Source organism: Pithys albifrons, chromosome 2 (genome assembly GCF_047495875.1).
Source record: "Pithys albifrons albifrons isolate INPA30051 chromosome 2, PitAlb_v1, whole genome shotgun sequence".
Taxonomy (NCBI): domain Eukaryota; kingdom Metazoa; phylum Chordata; class Aves; order Passeriformes; family Thamnophilidae; genus Pithys; species Pithys albifrons.
In genome coordinates this window covers 84,219,183-84,240,170 of record NC_092459.1, presented here as the reverse complement: position 1 = coordinate 84,240,170, position 20,988 = coordinate 84,219,183, and the positions used below count along the sequence as shown (strand labels likewise).

Here is a 20,988-nt window from a genome sequence, read left to right as displayed (position 1 = left end):
ACCAATATCCAGGCAGGTAATAGCAAGTCTCTAGAGGTACTGCAGAAGGAAAGAGTTCTTTAGCCTTGGATAACAGGGTAGACAGGCATTTACAATAGGAATGGACATATGGATCACTGCTCTCAAATAGAATTGAAGGCTTGAAGGCCTCAGTCCAGCATTCTTCTTTTCTGAAGAGTTCAGCAAAGGATGCACACAGAGCGCATGTACTGCATGTACACTTGTATAAACCAACGTATATAACAGTTGTTTGCAAACAACCTTTATTCTTAAACAAGTAAAATACTCTGCAAAGGCTTCTAGACAAAAACTTGAGCCAGAGAGTTGTAAAAAGCACGGCTGAATATTAGCACAGCTGAAAATGAGCACAGCATAATTCTGCCAAATTCTGCAATACCCCTAGAAGTTTGCACAAGTTATAATGATCAAACCAGCAAACTGCTTCCTGAGCCACTACTTCTTTAAGAAAACTTCTGAACTAGAAGAAATCCTAATTAAACAAACACATTTCTTGCAAATGTTTTGCCAATCATATTGGCTTTGCAGCATCATAAAATTTGGATATCCTCTGATGTGACAAATGTCCTGACTCTTCAAGAAACTGGACAGACTTTGAACCACTTTGTTCTTTCCAGACATCTATGCTGTGCCATGCCCACAGGTTTTGTCATCTCTTTCCTGCTTTCTCTGTGAAGTGTTAGAAAGCATCCAGGTAAATACGCTAACCCAAAAATGAGAGGTTGCTTTGTGGAGAAACACTGGATGTCTTCTCAAGCTGACTTTCTCTTTATGGAACTTCTGCCCTGTAGTCCCCACACACATCTATCTGAACTAACAGTCATGAGGAAAGCCATTTTCATGAAGATGGGAACATGGCTGTGAGGCTGAGGACTTTCACTGATATGAAAATAATGTGAGATGTAAAACTGTAGTCAGTTGAGTTCCCCAAAGGTGCACTGAATATTTCAGGGAACCTTCAAATATACATTACAAGGTGGTGAAAAACAAAAGTGAATGTATAGGAGCTAAAGCAGTAGCACCAAGCATTCTTACTGACAAGCAGAACAAGCATAGTCTGTTTAAACTTAGTTTCCAAGGTGCAAAAAGCAGTCCACAATATCCTCTACCTCAGAAAATTTTTTCCACTTTAAGAGATTAATAGATATTGCATAGGACTTGTAATATTTATGAAAATTTTCAGTGAACAAACTGTCTCTACAGAAAGAAACTCCTCTGTCACTGAGAGGAGAAGCTCTAGATCTGTTTGCAGACTTGCAAATGAGACAAAGATTCTGGGGTGAGGGAGCAGTTTTAACCTTTTTCCTCTTTTGACCCAATCCCTCTTCTTTCGCCTTGAAAGTGTCCAAAATTATTTTATCTTGAGAACTGCCTTTGAACAGGATCAAGCAAAAGTTGAAAATAAAGCAAGGACCTGTCCTGACAGGCCAGGTGATGGAAAGCTGCAACAGTTACCATGACTTCTTGGGCTATATGAAATGCACCAAATCAGCCTGAAGAGAAGTCTGGAATCTCATCTGCTGAAGCCTACTCAGAGCAGGTTAGATGAGTAGTTGTCAGGAATAATACCATATTGTTTGTTCCATTTGGGAGACAGGAAGGACCTGTGATCCCTTCCACCACATTTTAATTTGATTCTTGACAAAGTATCTCTGCATCTGCTGGAATTCATGAAAATCTTGAAGCCAGATGAGAGCAAAATTCTTTGAAACAAGTTTCTAGTGCCTTGCATAATCAGTCCACATTTCTTGAAGATGATGCAAGTGATTCTGGTACTCACCAGGAATTCTGAGAAGCTTGTGTTAAATTCTTCCATGAACACATTCTCCAAATACGTCAGTATCAAAGAGTACCACTGTGCTGTGGAGACTTTATGAGATATCCTCATTCCTTGTCGGTGAGAACTTCAAAAGATCTTTTCACTCATTAAGTGTGAACAATCCAGTATAACCACTGATGATAAAATCTGTTATAGGTTTGTCTTGAGAAGACAGCATTTGGCTGGCTCAGGGGAAACTGCTCTTTTGCCTGGATTACTTGAAGGGGAAGATTCCTGACCTACTGCTATGAGGGAGAAGGTGAGAACTGCCTTGCAGGTGCTGCATGAAGGATAACTTAGCAGCAGAACACTACTTGGTAGAATGGCAGTAAGAAGCTGTATCTCCCATGGTATCAGCAGTTACAGAAAGATTTTATGTGCTAATACCGCACGTACAGTGAGATCTTAACTGAGAGCTATTTCCTGCTGCTAGTGTGAGATAGCAAAGCAACTGAGGTACAATCTTTTCTGAAGCTCACTAGTAAGTCATCTCACATGTTCAAGGTGAGCAGCAAATGCGCCATATCAAGTGGTATAGCCAACGACAGAGAAGAGGGAGTAGTTTTGAAAGGATTCATTACAAAAAAATCTAATCCAATTACTGGACAATTAAATTGTTCTACTTGAGAGGCAATAGAAAGTTTCTGTTTTCTATAACACAGCACTTCTCCCTACATTTACTGTACATCTTCATCTCTTACTTTTGTTTTCATAAGCTCAGTATGTCAGTCACAGTGCAAGCTGTGACCTCCAGTAGATCCCGCTGGAGGCTCATCTTACACTGCGTACTTTCTCCTGCCAGTGCATGTGTGATTGTGGTGGCTGGCTGCAGGTTCCCAAAACCAGCTGGAGAAGAAGTTTTAACTTAGCAGGCCCCCATGAGGATATAGTCTGCTGGCAAAGGTTTTTATAATACAGAACCTCTGTGTCAGAACTTAAACAACAAGGTTTGGAAAGGCTTGATTGTTTTTGCTAATGTCAATTGCTCTTCCAATCTTACTGTTGGAAACACATGTACTGATTTCTTTTATGTGGAAAGATGACAGGGGCTATTTCTAAGAATCCATTAAATATGTGGTTGTGTAGGTGGGGACTACCAAATTGTTGACATTATAGAGAAACAAAGAGAGGCAACATATATTTCTGCTCCATTCTCAAAGGAGTTCAAGCCTATATCTGAAACACTCAAGATCTTACTGAAAAAAATTGTATCAGTAGTTTAAGTTTCTAAGCTTACCTTCACACTGATCTCCAGAAGATGATAATGAGTAGCCTTGGTTACAAATACATCTGAAAGATCCTTCTGTGTTTCTGCAGCGTCCATTTGTGCAGAGTGATCTGTGCTGGCATTCATTAATATCTGCAGCAGAAGAAACAGTGAAAATGTAACACACCTGAAAACACTGATTACTAATCAAATAGTGCAAAGACTAATTCTGAACAAAACAGGAGTGTCAATATCCAGTACCGCTTCTCTTGTTCTAATTTATTAACAAATACAGTCAATAGAATGCATAAAATTATATGAAATTGCAGATCATGTTTTCTCTGAGATGACTGTGTTCAGCATTCTCTCCTGCAGTGCCAACTTATCCCTCAGTGCACAAATGGGTACACACAGACTCACAAATACACACACAAGCTGCCTGAGAGCTGCTTTTGTTTCTGTTATATCTGGCAAAGATAACCAGTCAGCCGCTCCAGTGAGTCAGCAAAACCCACAAAATACTTTCCAGCAGGATCACCACCTTTCAACAGGGTGTGGTTTTCAGATGCACACTGATAGGCTGTTCCCCTGTTAAGTTGTACATTAAGATTTCTTAAAATACTTGCCTTGTAACAGTATTAATCATCTAAGTGTGGGGAAATGTCTCTTTGGTGCCACAACACTGCTAATCCCTCTGTGCTTCAGTTCTCATAAACTGGGGTCAGCCTGAGTTAACAGATGGATTTGAACATCAAATGCAAATTTTCCTATGGAAAACTCAAGGTATTGGAGGGGAATGGCACTTTGAATTCAGAACATAGCACATGTCTTGTTTGAGCTAGGAAGCCTGTTGTTCCTCCGTTATTTATAAAATGTTCATGAAAAAGCAGTAATTGAATTGACATGGTGGGTTTTTAGTCACTTGCAGCATTTAGACACAGCTGAGTGTCTTTCTGAAAATACACCTCAATTCCAACAGGAGAAAGTTACTCAATGAGGTTTTTTAGGTCGGTGTTATGGTTATATAGTCTGACCTGTAATGGTCCCTTATGACCACAAAAGTTTAGAATGTAAGGATCAGTGAAGTCTGTGGGGCTGCATGAAGCATCTGGGCATGTGTACGGGTCCTTACCTTAGAGGGGTGCACTTTAAGAGAACAGGCTGCACATGCCAGCTCAGCTTGGCAAGGGCTCTCTTCTATGAAAGGCTCAGAGGAAGCAGTCAAATTTTGTCTACATATTTTCCCCCAGACCAGTCTGCTGTGTGTCCTGAACAGCACATTTAACTCACTCAAGACACTTAACTTACACTGATGTTTTGTTTCAAACTTCTCGACAAATTTACATGAACGATCATTTAGTTTTACTGTATTATTTTTAGCACTCTGAAGTCTGAAAGTGTCTGGTGCTATACAGAGACAGTTAGGGAAGGGTGAGGGAAAGGAAAAAGAATGAAAACCAGCATCTCACAAGAAACGTATAGGTTTCTGTGTGCTTCCATAGCCTGGAGACACTGCCCCAGATTTTCACCATTAGGGAGAGGTTTCAAGCCCCTTCTCCTTAAGGGGAGGAATATTCATGCTTCTTGTACACACTGTATGTTCTCAGGCTACTTCACTCTGACTTCAGACCTAATTTTGTTCCACTGGAGCAGTCCCAATGGGAATTTTAGACATGGACGAAAAATGTGGAAACTGACACTTTGGAGGTACAGGTGGTCTTCTCAGAAATATGACCCCAAATTCTCTCTCTCATAATGTGTTACTGGAAATGCAGTGACACCAATGCAAGCAGAAGCTCAGTGTTAACTGACACTGCTGGGTTCCAAAAGGGAGCAGACTAGTTTTTTTGATTTCACTCAACCACATGGAAATAAAATAATAATAATAATAAAAAAAGCATAGAAAGAAAACAATTAAGGTAGCGAAAAGCCACTGTCCCCAAGCCTCCAAAATGTCAGATATGCCAAGCTTTTTGCAGAAATATCAATTTAGCAATATAAATATTACTACATGTTCTTGATTGGCTTTACAACACATCAAATCTACATCATGATCATGGAAGACATAAAATGGACATATATATTCTTTTATTTTTGGGTTTTAGATGCAAAAAAAAAAAAGATGAAACACATTAAGTACAAACTTGTTATTATTTCCTACCTTCACACTGATCCTTTGATGCAGAGAGTTTGAAACCCTGGCCACAAATACATCTGAAAGATCCCTCCATATTTTCACAACGTCCATTTGTACAGAGATTGCCAAACTGACATTCATTTATATCTGTGAAGAGAAAGAAAGTGCAAGGGTAAAGTTAACTTGGGTACAACCATCTTTGAGTTGAGCTTGGGAATTTATTCAAATTCTGCCATAAGCATGGTTATTATAATTCCTGAGGAATTTCAACGGGACTTCTGCACTTCAAACAAGTCCCTTTGTAAGGCTACTCTACATATGCCACAAAGAACTTCATCGGATTATGATACAAATCTTCCTACTCATAAACCCATCTTATATTTTGTGGACTTGAAAGAAACTTTTTTCTATTAGTTATTCCATAGACATCTACTTTCATCATTTTCTGAAAGGAGAGTATTAACTAGACGGGTCACTTTCTTTAGCCAACATGAAAATTGCTACGTTACTATTTAAGAATAAATTTTCAAGAATTTCTTCTGAATGCAATTTGTATAAATCAACAAAGCAGAAAGCAAACATGCAAATAAATAATATCTTTTGTTATAAATGCACCCAGAGTTTACTCCGTATTCTAAAATAACAATTACTGCCTTTTTCCTAGCAGTGATTTTCACTTAAAAAAAAAATTAACCTTCAAATTTTATTTATATATTTTGAGGGCGTACTCAACAACAAGCATGTGCCTCTGTTTGTACGGAAAAAGCTGTATTTTTTTAGCTTCACTGATGCAGAAAAAGAACAACACTTTGGTTTTATGTGCCAGAAATCATATTACTCCCAATTATCCTGTGTTTTACCACACAAAGCACACAAACCCCATCAACATCAAAGAGTAAAAGTGCAGATTATTCGAGGCGCTTGAGCTATTTAGGCAGCTGTAGCACAGGGAGAGCTGGAAAAACATTAGATGTCTTTAAATTATCATCAGAGCTCTTATAAGCTATTGTGAATACATGCAGTAACTATTTTCCTCATATGTATTTAACACTCATGGCTCTTTACAAGCTCCTGTACCATCTGACTTTGACAAACCCCATCTTTCCCCAGACACAAACAAAATAACCATGATTATCCCTATTCCAAATGACCTACAACTCTTGTTTCCTCACTTGAGCCTCCAGCTCTGAAAACAAAGTGCTTGTTGCCAAGAAGATGAAGTGGCATCCTCCAGAGCTGGTCTGTTATAGCAGATCAGTAGCTGTTACTACTTATACCTTTCTCCAAGACTAATTTCTCAGATCCCTACAGTTGCAAAATGTGCCTGCTCTACAAAACACAACCTTTGCTCTTAACATATATGATCGATGCCCTAAGTGAAGAATCTGTTAAAACACCAAGAACCCAATTCAGCAGCCAGGCACACAAATTTCCAGCTGAACAACAAACCTGCTTAGACTCATAGAATGGATTGAGCTGGAAAAGACCTCTGAGATCATTGAGTCCAACCCTTGGTCCAACTCCAGTCCCTGTACCAGATCATGGCACTCAGTGCCACGTCCAATCTCAGTTTAAAAACCTCCAGGGATGGTGAATCCACCACCTCTCTGGGCAGCCCATTCCAGTGCCTGATTACTCTCTCTGGAAAGAATTTTTTCCTGATCTCCAACTTAAATTTCCCCTGGCAGAGCTTGAGCCCGTGCCCCCTTGTCCTATTGCTGAGTGCCTGGGAGAAGAGACCAACCCCCACCAGGATAGAACTTCCCTTCAGGTAGTTCTAGACAGTGATGAGGTCACCTCTGAGCCTCCTCTTCTCCAGGCTAAACAATCCCAGCTCCCTCAGCCTCTCCCCATAGGGCTTGTGCTCCAGTCCCTTCACCAGCCTTGTAGCTCTTCTCTGGACCCGCTCCAGCACCTCAATATCCTTTCTGAACTGAGGGGCCCAGAACTGAACACAGTACTCAAAGTGTGGCCTTCTGCTTCTTACAGGTTCATTTTCATACACTTATCTCCAATCTGCCTGAAAAAGAAACCTGCAATGCTATTTCTGATTTTTTGGATGGGACTCGAAGACCAAGAAACTTCCCCATAAAGCCAGAAGAAAAACAGGAACAGAACCTAAATCTTCCAAGATGAAATACAGAGCTGTAACTGATACTATTGAAGCTCCCTACAGTAGGGCTAGAGGTACATGGATTAGCTCAGCTGATCTCTGTATTACTTTTTGTATCTTCTAATGGGGGCTCAAAGCTGTACAAGCTGAATATGGATAACCATGCAGCTGCAAAATCCACCACAGGGATAAACACAAAGATGAAGCAATCTAGAGAGCTTTGTCAATGTATTTTTTCTCATTTGTTCATCCACACACAGAAGTGTGCTCTAAACATACTATGAGAAATTACTTTATTTGAATGAGCAAACATAGAGAGAAAAATGGAATAAAAATATAAATTAATGATTGAAAGTAAGTTTAAAAACACAGTATTTTAAATAGTACAACACAAATGTATTGAAGGACCTGGGACAGTGGCAATTTCAAGATAATGAGGAGGCAAGGTGTGCAGGTGTCATTCTGATTTCTTCCAGTATGCATTGGATATTCCCACCTAAACTCCAACTAAATGTGTTCTACCCAAGTTTGAAGTGAACCGATTGGATTGTCTTAATGAAACAAAAGAGGTTATGTTCCTGGCTTTAAACCCCTGAAGATTACAATATAAATGGCATCAAAGAACTGTAGAATTGTTACACCAGATTTTCCAGGGCATGAAAAGTGCAGGCAGAGGAATGAAGTGAGGTAAAAAAATACTGACAACCGCACTCGGGAAAACAAGCAGAGATGTGACTGACCTAAATTAACAGGAGAAACAAATGAATTCATGGAACAGTGGACTTAAATATGCTTCATAGATAATGGGAAATATTTTCCTTTCTAGTGTATTTAAAATGTACAATACTGCAGAGCTACAGATTTAAGACAAACTCTCTGCATTACATTATCTAAAATGTGTATGGCTTATTTCCAACATGATGTAAGTCTAGAATAAACACAAAATGAACTGATCACATCACTAATGAAGTGAGTGAGAATGTCTAGGCTTAAAACATTTCATAAAACAAAGGAAAAAAGGGAAACTACATGCAGTAATATAAGGAAAAAAGTATCAGTAACTTGGAACCAAGACTTATTCATTACATTACTTAGTTCTGTTTGCAAATCTGAGCAAAGCAATTACTTAATTTCTCTCATTCTGGTTATACTAACCTGGTTAGCAAAAAAGAAACAAGTGAAAGTTATGCCTTGGCATTTTCAACCAGGCTATTTTCATAAACAGGTACAGAAATCAAGCTTGATACTGGCAAAAAATGCAAAATGAAGTCAACATTTTGCAAAAAAAGAGTAAAGTAAGAGAGAACTGTTCCAACAGACCACATGTGCCACACTCTGCAAGAGCAGCAGAAATTCAGGCAGGTGGAAAGGAACAAAACAAAGATGAATGTGGAGTAATTTGTGCATTAGTGCATTAGTTTGTTCTAAACATTTTGTATCTTGCTACAACTCCATTAAAATCCATGAAATTACCTGAGAAGTACATTCCTCCACAGTAAGTCAAATGACAAGACCAAATATGTGGGTATGACATGGCAGATCTGTTCAGACAGTATGCCCTTTTTAGGAAATACAGTGGTAGAAAAAGGTGTCATCTGTACAGTAAATCCGGTGGTGAGGCTCTGACAGCTGCACCATTCATTTTTCAGATGCTTCACTGCAATCTGGCTCTGGTATGTTTGCAGGTAGAGCACAGCCGGTGCCCATCCACCAGAGCTATTCCAGCCAAATGATGCTCTTAGGCTGCTTTGTGAACTGAACCGAATTACAGCAACTGGGAGCCATTAGGAAGTTAGCTATGGAAGTACACTGACAATCTGACCTACAAGAATAATGCAAACACCCCCTCTATGTCCATTACTCTACATCTGTTTAGGTCACATGTTTACTCCAACCATCACAAATCACAGGGTGTGTGTTACATGGAGTGGGTAGGACTATTCACAACAGACAGCAGATCCTTTACAGATGATATTAAATTTAAGTTTCTGCTAGTGTCTCAAAAAGTGGCACTCAAAATCCAGAAGATTATTTTTGCACAACAGATTAATTTGCTCTTTCTTACCTGTATCTCAAGTAGCAAAAACTGATTTGAAAAAAAAATCTAACATTTAAAAACAAATTGACAAAAGTAAAATGTGAGAAATCTGTTCTAAACTCCTAGGCTCAAGTGAGACAAGGTGCTAATGTTTTGCTGGATGTACAGATAACTAAGTTTTATTAATATGCTTTGTGAACTAAGTCCCATATCCTATTGAAAACCTGCCAGTCACACTGATGTGTTAGCACTCACATATATTTCCATTTGCTAATACCAAACAACAACCTACTAGAATTTCACTGACAATAATCCCCTTTCTGTTCAGTATTTTCTATTTCAAGAACATTTTTTGTAGTTATAATTGTATTGTTTGTATTCTAGATTCAGTGTTCATTTATAGGCAGTAAAACACAATTTCCTTATATCCACATAGTGATAAACTTGTCCCAGTCACTGTAACTAGGACAATACTGGGTCTGAGAACATAAAGTAACTCAAAAATATCATATTTTCAATTATTATTGAATGAAATGCGGACCCAGGGCACAGTGCTGTCATCAGGTTGTAGCACTGATGGAATATAAAATATAACACCTCAGAACAGATGAGAGATAACCAGAGAAACAAAGAGTACTAAACATACCATGGCACTGTCCATTCCAGCCCCTGAATCCCACTCTGCAAGGAATGCACTGGTAAGAGCCGGGAGCATTAAGGCACTGTGCATCTGGACAAGTCGTTGGAGTCAGGCATTCATCAATGTCTTCAGAAGAGAAGATAAAAGAAAATACTGGTCAAAACCATAACAGAACACTGAACAATTGTTATTCTGTCATTGGTTATTCTGACTCTGCTCCTCTTATACTAATGCATTGTAAAGAGTTGCTTACTTGATCTGTTAGAGGCACAGGAAAGTACAAATTCACACAGGTTTGTACCAGCAAAAGGGAAATATATGAGATCATAGTATGTGCAAATGAATCTGAATTTTCTGTTATACTACGAATCTTTGCTAGGTCTTCCAGAACATACAGCATATCAGATTTCTGGCTTAGATAGGTGAGAATAACTTTGCTTATGTCACTCTCTCATATTGAAGTGTCCTGAGGTTCTTCCCATAATCAGGCTTTGGAAGTTCATTGTAACAACAATAAAATTTTAACTTCTTCTTCTAATAGCAAAGTGGAATTCCGTATTCTCCATAGTTCTAGAATTATGCACCATGTAAGTACTATGTGAACTAAAAATTTAATTGTGTGAATGATAATCAAAGATGTTTACAGGGAAGAAGAAGTTAATTTTATCTGATAGAAGGCACAAGCCACATCACTGATGCCAGCAATGTTCAGGGTGATAGAGGATTTGTTGTATCAGAATAGGTCCTAATTTACTCATGACAACAAGAGATACGTCCTGAAAAACTCATGGAACTCATTATCTAGGCTCTGAGCAAGAACTTCTCCTGCACCAAAGAAACCCATAATACATGCAGCATATGCAATCTAAAGGAGACTGCATACAAAAAATTACATTTGAAGACAACTTGTTGTCAAGTGACCAATGATCAGAAGGTGCTGGAATTAAAACTGTGTGGGCAGTCTCACTGCAGTCTCCTCCCATGCGCTAGTATTTTATAATATGATCTTTAATTGCACAATAATCATAACCTTTACCACCAAACACTTGTTTCATGAAATGCACAGAACTGATTAAATTATCACCTCTAAACCCGGCTTCCTAAACTCCTATCCCATTCCTTCCCCAGAGCTAGCAGCTTGGTCTTCTCCAATTAAGGACTGCTACTCCTGCACATACTGTGGGGAGGTAATTCCCTCCTAGTTTTGAGAATAAGCTTACAGAAGTCAAGTAGCCTCTGGCACTTGTAATTTAACTGGACAAGGCTCCAGACTTCAGAGATTTGAACATCCCAGCTCCAAACAGCTCACTGGATGTGGGCAAATCACAGTTTTTCATAGAATCACGACTATCCAGCTAAGAATACTTTCTCATAAAACCAGCAACAGGCCTCCTTCAGCCACTGCACTCTAGACCTGCAGAAGTTCCTCAGTGAAACTGATGTGAGATTTTTTTCTTAATTAACAAAAAAATCCAGTTCTGTTGTAACCTTTTCTCAGAACTGTCTGGACTGTGTCTGCCCTCAAAATATACAACATGAATGATGTACTTGGTACAGAAATTTTCAGTCAAAATAAAGTCTAAAGGCCACAAAGCTAAAAAAAAAAAGAATAAAAGAAAAAACCCGCAAGATTTTACAAGAATGCTTCATTCTAGGCAATGACGTTCAGCTATGCCTGTAACACTGTTTTACACAAACAACAGACTCTACAGTAACAACAACATATATGCACTCTACATTTCCCTGGCTAGGCCCATGACAGAGCTTGCGTCAGGGCAGATTGAAGGCAGAATGAAGATGGAGTGCGGAAGTGCAAGTGAACTATGTGTATTATGGGCAGCTTGGAGGATTCTTGCCTTGGCTTTTGAAGTGTGGAGGAGTTGGGAATGAGTTATTTGTGGAATCTAAAATCTGTCAGTAGGGTAACTATATTGTGAAAGTGTAATGACATGGTGAAATGATTTCCCAAATGTGTAATTTCCTTGGTTTGAAGAATTTAGTGTAGGAGGGTTTTTCCCTTAAGCAACCTTAACTAACTTTCAATGGAGAATTTGGTTTCAGAAATTACATATCGTTGAGTTAAATTATAGAGGACTACTACCACACTGCTTAAAATACAAGCTAGTAACAAATGTGATGTATTGTTACATTTTGATTTCTAGCCTATTTTAATCACAGATTCCCTACTCACTGAGGACATTTGCAAGGACTAGTTGTAAGAGTGGAGTGTGTGAAACACTTATATAAACAAAAAAATATAAAGAGAAATCTTTTAGCATGCTCAGAGCAGCAAATATAACCACGGCAGCTTTAAGTTTCTTATTTCCTAGGCAACCTGACACATTAGCAAGTTTATTCTGTCCTATGTAACTTAGACTAAAGCATGATGTTTAAAATGAAATAACTGCTTGTGTTATTTAGTTCACAATTCAAGTTGAAAAATGAAAAAAACAGGACAAAAGGCAAAAATATCACACTAAAAAATACTGTGAAGCTTTGAAGATCAGATGTCCTAGGATCTCCTGCCACATGAGATAGCTGCTAGATTATAGGGGGAGCCCCTTATACCGAGCTGGGCTGTGGACTGATGGCCAGAAGAGCTCTGGCACAGCAGACATCAGAAGGCTTGATCAGAAGGCTCACATCTTAGGAGTTTATTCAAGATAGGTTAACAGACAGTTCTCATAGCTCATAGTAGAAGTAGATAGTTCCTAGAGGTTCCTATTACATCCTCTCACATCCTAGTAGATATAGATCTGACTCTCATGCAGTAATATCCACACCTTTTATGCCTTCTCAAGTCCAACATGCTATCACATAATTGGTTAACCAATTCATCTTGCATACACCACAGCCTCTCATTGGCTACAAGCTACCACACATACTCCAGGTAGCTCTGTTCTCTTTAAGGTAGAACTCCAAACAGCTTTCCTTAAGGAATGCACTTACACTCACCCCTACACTAGATAAAGATATTAAAAAGTCAACTTACCATTTGCTACCTATTAGAATATAGGGAAAGTTGTCACTTTTTTAAAGGAAAACTTAGTAAAGCACGCAGGGAAAGACTAAGAGTGAAGTGATGCCATGGAAAAAGCTGTTGGAATAGCTGTCCCAAGATGATTCAGTCATCAGTGGGGAAATTCCTTTTCATCATTTTAAATCTAAATAACAGGAACTGAACTGCAGTTCCAGACATCAAATAACAACAAAGATTGAAGAGTACTCACAAAGGCTTCTTGTTTAAGACTGCACACTCTGAGAATTGTCCCGCTGCAGCTCAAGTTGCCCTCCTTGAGCAGCAGGGAATGTTAATTATTCCAAATAGCAGTAACATGTGGCATTCTTTTTGTGCTATCAGTAAATGGTGATTTCACTTAATCATCTCTTCTTGTGAAGAGTCCAAACCTACCTTCACATTCCCCTCTCCTGTTCATTTGGTATCCACTATCACAATATTCACATCTGTATGAACCAAGGGTGTTTATACAAAAGCCTTCTCCACAAGTATGAGGTCTTGAACATTCATCAAAATCTGCAGATGACAAAGAGAAACTGCTTCACCACGAAATTATTGAACACTTGCATCTCCTCTGAACTCTGCTTTAGTTAAATGCTAAGTAAGTTTGGATATTTTAAGATGTTTGCAAGCCACAACCCTAGAGCTGTTCTTACCAAGCAGTACAATCTTTACTTCACTGCTTGTAATCACAAAAAGAATGAGTTCTAGAAACAACCAGGCTATAGGAAGAAGGACTATGAGCAGCCTTGTGGTTGCAAACACAGTGTAGGTTGCTGCATGTATATTGTGCCCAAGACAGCACTAACCTGAGGAAGAACACAGGCAATTCAGGCTGTTCGTGTTGCCTATTTGCAGGTATATTTAAAAATATGGTTTGTTAGAGCTGCCAGTCATTGAAAGAGAGGTGTTTTACTAAATGGTAATTTTCCTAAACAAGGATGATACTGAATAATTCTTGTTTTTCAACAAATAAACATTCTGAAAAGTAATAGGAGCTACTTAAGTGATAGGAGCCATCTCTCTTGGTGAAAGACAAAAACACTTGCAGACATCAGCTCAGTATCACTGACATTGAAGAAACAAAGTTGAAAAGGGGACTTGAGTAGGGTTTAGATAAGCTCCTTGATTAGTTTTTGTATCTTTATTTTCTACAAAGGAGGCCAGTAATTACCAATGCAGTCGGTTCCATCTTCACTGGCCATGAATCCAGCTTGGCAAATACACAGGAAACTTCCTTCTGTATTTTCACAGCGTCCAAGGGAACAGAGATGGGGTGCCTGATTGCACTCATTGATATCTACAAAAGAAATTAAAACAAAGACTATAGAAAAATGTATCTAGTTGTGATCCTTTCTGTGTATTCTATGCCATGCATTTGAAAAGACTGATCTTGTAATTATTTTAACTATTTGAAAAAGTATATGCTTTCCCTCAGATATGCAAAAATGATGCATTAAATAGTTTTAGTTGGAGAAAAATGCTCTTACTGGTTTAGACTATAAGAATATTACATTGGCCTGCAGAACATGACATGATTACTGTTCAAATCACTACACTGTGTGCAACATGAGCACAAGCTGCAAGCATGGAACATTAAAACAATTTGGATGATATAAAGGAATTGTTAGCTGCCATTTGGTTGTGTCATGTAAATTATTTTTTAATACTGCAGTTGCACTTGATAGCATGTGTTACAGTGTGAAGTTACTGAGCTTTAGTGGCATAAAAAGTTGATGGTATATAATATGGCAATTTGATATAATACACTCTTCCTGATCAAAGTTACAGAGGAACCAGTGTACTCTGAATGAAGAAAAGATACTGATACGGCTGCTTCCAAATCTGAATGGCTAATGTAGAGCCAGTCTGTGGTCTGCCTTATATCTATCAGAGGCCTCTGTTCCAGAATTTACTAGCCTAGAAGGGGATGAAGACCTCACTTTGAAGATCTCTTTTTGTGCTTTGGGATGTTTATGATATGCCTTCAGCAGCAGGCTGAAAGGAATGACCTAACAAAATGCCCGGACTTGTTCCAGCTGCAGAGCTGATAGCTGGGTAAATCATTCTGAGAAACGGGCACCAATTCATTTTTCCTCCAAACAGAAGTATATTTCTTCCTAGCAGTCTGATGTTTTAGATACCTGATATAAAGCTGAGAGAAGATGTTCTGCCTAATAACTTTTTCTCTCATGTCACAATGGGAAAGGTTTTCATTCAATTTAATTAACTTCATGTTCATTTCTGAGCAGCTGGAAGGTTGTATCAGAGACCACCTAGTAAATTCTATTTGACATACAAAAACTAGTTTGCAGTTTGAAAGCATTCAGTAGAGGAAGGGACTCCTGACTGCTCTGTAGACATTTGCCCTGACTAGACTCTACATTTCAAGAACTTCATAGCATCGTTACTTCAGATCTTTGAAAGTATCATTTCATACCAGTGCACTTTGTCTGCTGATCATTAAGTTTGTACCCCGGGTAGCAGATGCAAGTGTATCCCACAGGCAAATTAACACAGTGTCCTGCTCCACAGATATCAGGATTAACTGTACATTCATTGATTTCTAAGCAAACAAAAAAGTTCCATGTTAAACTCTCCACATAGCATAGTTCACAATACACATGTCTTCTGGACAGTCATCATTTAGACAAATTTCAGCTATGACTTGCATTTCTATTATTTTCACTTCTTGACATACAGATGTAGACAAGGCAACTAACACAGCAGAAAAGAAAAAAGCACAAATATCAAAAGAACAGTTCAAAATAGATATAACAGTAATTCCTCATCTGCTTTTCGTAGAACATGCTGATCTACATCCCAGGAGGTCTATATCCCTCAATTAACATGATCATGGATACTTCATGAACACACGTGCAGACTGTCTAATGACCCAACTGGTACCCAAGAAGTATTCGCCTCTGAACTTTCCTTGCAGATCATCATCTGAGATGGATTTATTAATTTTACCTTCTATCATTTATTTGTAGGCACAAAAATGGCAGGTATGTCCCAGAAGGGCCCAGTCCTGGCTATATTGCCCGTACCCTCTTTGCTGTGCTGTTCTGTCCTTTCTCTCCAGAGTGTATCTTTCTGTTCTACAGTCACATTCCTTTCACTGTGCTAATTCAGCAATAGTACAGAACAATGGAGTCAGAAGCTCAGTCATTTCTTAATTTATTTTAGTTCTAAAAAGGAAGTACAATACCTGTAACTTGAGTAGGTGCAATAACTTGACTTGCACTTGAAGTAGAGGCTTCAGGAGCAACTTCAACAGGCAAAGGAGGGGATGTTTTCTCAATCACTACTGTGTGACATGGAATGGAAATCAATCACATCCAAGAAAACCACCTTAAACCATTCAAAAATCTCAGTCCTTAAAGAATTCACACATCATACTGAACAAGCCAGACACTATGGAGATTTTAATTTGTTTATTCTGCTTTGTTCTGGAGTAGAAAAAAACCTGTGTAATTGGGTTTTTCATCATTCTACTGCTTGTGAAAAAAGCCCTGAGGTGCTAGAGAAAGCAAACACAGTCATAAAACTTCTGCAGCAAAAGTTATGCATAAATCTACAGGGAGGCACCTACGTAGAGTTTCTCCTTGAAAGGGCTATAAGGCTTCACCTCTGCTGACATTAAAATTCTCACGTACATAATCCAAGATAGCAGTTTTGCTTAAAATATGTTTTTGTCTCCTAACAAGTCACCTAGACAATGCCAGCCTCTCAGTTCCTCTCACTTCTGCTTCCATGTTTTTTGGATAATGGAGAAATTGCTTCTGAAGTTTCAATTTTTCATTAACCTCTGTTACAATTGCTACTTTCTCATTCTTTGAAGATCTGTAAGCACTCTCTCATACTGAAAGTTAAAATAAGTTACCTGGAAACTGTGGATGTAGATTAATTGTTGAAATTCCAGGAGAAAGCTGAGGCTGCCCAGGCTCTAGATAAGGCTGTTTTACTTGATCAAAGGAAGCTAATTCCTAGAAAAATGATTAAAAAAATAGCATTCTGGAAACATTCCCTTAATTCATCTATCACAACAATCCACAAGCTCCTGACTTGAGAAACTGCTAACATGAGTGGCCTTTGATAGCAGATCATTAATCACCAGCAATTCAAGACTGAAAGAACATGGAATACTATATTTATATACAAATGCACACAACTAAACATTGATTTTATTTGAAGCAGCCATTTCATGGAGCTTCTAATTTTATCTTTGACTTTGTCCCTTCATAATTCTCCCATTCTCTGATCCTTAATTTCTTAGAAATAGTTTTTAATTTCAGTTCAGCACCACAGAAAAGTATACAATCATATCTATGCCTCTGACCACTGTGGAAGGTTCTCTCATCTATTGCACTGATCATCTTATTTGCATAGAAATGTTAGATTTTTCTAAGTGTTTAGGAAAATGAAATTAAGTACAACTGCAGTTATTCACAACAAATTCCATTATCTTCAGCATAGAAAACCTGAAACCTCCAAAACAGAGACTCAACACATATGCACTCACTATTCTCCATTCAATACATGGAAACACTAAAAGAATTAGAAACTAACTTTGGCACTAATTCTCATAAGGAGGTGTCAGAAATGCTTCTCAAAGCTTTATGCTGTTTCTCTCTGATTCATTTTCTCTAGCTGTCAGTATCTCTGCCTCTTCTTCATATTGTCTGCATTTTTCAATGACCTCTTTAAAATGCAGACTCCAGAATGGGATAGAACAATATATACTAGACCCTCCACCAAATGCCTTTATGAATAGTTAATCTCTTTCCTGTACTTCACTACCTGCCTGTTGCTGTATGTAATAATAACATGAGCTCTTTTTCCTCATAGTTTGCACAGTAAGTCCACAGTGAGTTGTCTGTTCATCACAAATACTAATTCCTTTCAGAGTTATCCATATCACATCTTGTACACAGGCTTTGCATTTTAATTCCTAGACAAATCACATCATGTTTTACCTGATCAGGAGCTGCAGTTGCCACTAAAACCAGAAAGAAAAAGGAAAATTAATTCATTTTCACGAAACATTTACTTATGAGTTTCATCACATTTGAAGGTCGTTTTTGCCATTGTGAAAAAATTTCAGGCTTTAATCTTATTCCAAAACAGAGCAAACTTGAAGTAATGTTCCTGAAGCAAGAGTAAAAACTAACCTGAGACCAGAGCAAGATTCTACACACTGTCCAATGCTTATTTACACAGTATTCAGCTGCCTGATAGATTTCTTAAGTATTTACCCATTTCCATAGAAACGACCTAGCAAGCTCACAGGCTATTAATTGACCCTTTTCATTTCCTTCCAAAGAATATCAACATCTGTAAATATTTTCATGGTAAGTGAATATCATAATGATATATAGTTTACCCTTAATAAATTTGCAAAAATGTATTGTGAAAAAAGAAAATCAAGTTTTTAATTTGCCTTGGGGTCTTTTCGCCCCACTAAAGCAACTTTTCTCTGGGAAGAAGCAGTAGGAATTTCTTGTAAGTTCTTAATTTCCCTTGTATTTTGCTTTCTTTGAATTTATAAATATACTTATATTTTATTTACAAATATTTTAAAAAGTCTTACAATAAATATGTACTATTTCTTATGATAAACATTAACAAGATTAAAGCAGTCTCTCTCTCTCTTCATGGTGTTTTCAGCATCTGGTAGGACATATACATAAAATTTTGGAAGTAAATCATGTAATACAACACACTCTATGACAAGGAACGCTCTGCTGGGGGAAGTGATGCCTCTCTGTCCTGCACTGTATGCAGCTACTACTCAAAGAAACATACCACTGAAGACACATGCAGAGAAATATAGAAAGACTAAATTTTCCCACTCTCACCTTCTTGCACAGCCATCTCAGTCTCACTTTTCTGTGAGAAGGTCAGTGCCTCCACTGGCTCTTCCTTTGCTGGGAGAGGTGGAGGAGAAGTACCTTTAGCAACAGGTTGAGTAATCGGGGTCTTGCCAATGACAGGTGGCTGTACTCTAACTGCAGGGTGATGATATAGCTTGTTTCTGTGAGGGCCAGAAACCGTATAACCCATTCCACCAGGGCAGATTTCCTTAAAAGCAGCTAGATTTGGGATGGGAAAATATTCCTTTTAGGAGTCTAAAAGTGCAATATGTTGACATAGTGGAAAATATAATGACTACCACTAAGAAATTTAATCTCATATCGTACATACATTTTTACAAAAAACTACTTAAAGACAAGCTCTGCGTTGCATGCTAATATGACTGAGCATTCTCCCAAAAGCATGTTCTGGCTGTTTTTCCCAGGAGGTTTCCGCTGCAGTTTACCATCTTTCTTCAGTTATGCTTAGTCTATCATTACATCTTTTCTTTTTTTTAATTAATCCTGTTCAAACAGTATATTCTTTCTGAGCATGAATTTGAATATGCAAATTGTCATTATCATCTACAGCCCATAAGGAATGAAGATCATTATTGCCATCACTGTTTTTTGCAGAAACCAAAGGAGAAAAGCTCACTACCTCTCTACTAGAGGAGCAGTAAACTATAAACCAGTAACAACACCGACTCACAGGATCTCATCTGACTACACTGGAGGTCTCATACCAGCCCTGATCCAAATTCCACTGAACTGAAAAAGGCTGGTTAAAAACCAGTTGGGGATCATGAAAAGCCAAATCACCAGTGGAAAGAGAGGGGAAATAATCTTATTTATAAAGCTACTACAGACAAAAAAGTAATGAAAGTCAGGTAGCAGCACCCGCTCTACATAAACATCAGGGTTTGCAATCCTACTGGAAGACAAGAATGAAAAAGGAGTACAGGTGAGTCTTCCTCCCCACCAAAGATAATAGCTTTGCTCCTGTCAGGGACAGGGAGTCCTTCAAGAGGCAGTGCTTCATTGCCATTCTTGCTCCAGGTAAAGCCACGTTGGGATGAAACACCAAAGATTTAGTCTTCCATGTGCCCAATGTGATTTCTAACAGCTTCATAAGAGATATATGGAGTAGGGCATTGCTAAGTTCACAAATCTTGTTTTGAGTGCAACAGGATTTTAAAATGAATTAGCATCTAAAATCAAACCACAAAGTCCTAGTTACAGGTACTCCACAGCTGAATTCATTAAATCTCACATTAAATTACAGTATGCATTAATTGGATAATGTGTTCTTATGGTGTCTTAGTAATAGAAAATATGACAGGTCAACAAACTGATTAAGTTCAGTGAATTCACAATAATGAAATACTTCTTGTTGGGACAGGCTAATATCAAAACTTGCCACAAAACCACCCAACTGATAGTGGGAATTCTGGTCAAAGGAGGAAGAGAAAATTCTGTGTCTGTCCCTTCAGATGCAAACTCAGGATGTGGACAATCTTGCTTCAGGTCATATTCTCTCAAATGCAAAACAGAAACACAAGCAATATTCTCTCACAGCTCTGATAGGTGTTCTCAGCATCTGGACATACAATTCTGGTCTCACTATTTCTTTAGAAGATGATTTACTTTCTACAAAAATTTTAGAAGCTAGAGTGAGATCATGACTTTTAAACTAACATGGGATGCTGCAGTGAATACATTACCCCATTCTGGAGTATCCCACTTTCACACATTTTTCATAGAAAACTCTGAAACATTATGAACTTAACCTGTTACAGAAAGGAACATGTTTTTAAATCATGAAAGTAATCATCAAATGGGGTAAGATCATCAGAATTTTCTTCTCACAGGTTTTCTCTCTGAAGTCTTTTAATTACAAAAAAATCACTAAAATAACCAATTCCATATGATAGTCAATGCACTTTTTGGGACTAGAGAGCCATCAACGAATGGACATATTCTCTGTTCCATGATATACACAATTGGGCATGAAGCCTCATGCAATATTCTCATATATGTAAAGCACCTGCATTTAAATAGTGAGTCATTTCATGATAATCTATTTTTTCTCCATTAAAATCCACAGAAATATTATTTATCTGAAAGTGACTGGAGTTTTAA

At 38.1% G+C, this 20,988-nt stretch overlaps 1 protein-coding gene across 10 annotated transcripts in view; it reads right to left on the bottom strand.

Annotated features, from left to right (window-relative positions):
- Positions 1–20,988, bottom strand: part of LTBP1 (latent transforming growth factor beta binding protein 1) — a 199,898-nt gene that overhangs the window by 48,121 nt on the left and 130,789 nt on the right. For 4 of the 10 annotated variants that reach the window (XM_071575851.1, XM_071575835.1, XM_071575871.1 and 1 more), the window contains 10 exons: positions 18,853–19,086; positions 17,971–17,993; positions 16,878–16,980; positions 16,203–16,301; positions 15,432–15,557; positions 14,166–14,291; positions 13,385–13,507; positions 9,979–10,098; positions 5,206–5,328; positions 3,075–3,197 (listed from right to left, as the gene is read on the bottom strand). In XM_071575851.1, coding sequence (XP_071431952.1) covers positions 3,075–3,197; positions 5,206–5,328; positions 9,979–10,098; positions 13,385–13,507; positions 14,166–14,291; positions 15,432–15,557; positions 16,203–16,301; positions 16,878–16,980; positions 17,971–17,993; positions 18,853–19,086 — 1,200 coding nt within the window. The remainder of the gene's footprint in view (positions 1–3,074; positions 3,198–5,205; positions 5,329–9,978; positions 10,099–13,384; positions 13,508–14,165; positions 14,292–15,431; positions 15,558–16,202; positions 16,302–16,877; positions 16,981–17,970; positions 17,994–18,852; positions 19,087–20,988) is intronic. The other 6 variants (XM_071575842.1, XM_071575898.1, XM_071575861.1 and 3 more) reach the window with 4 other exon arrangements.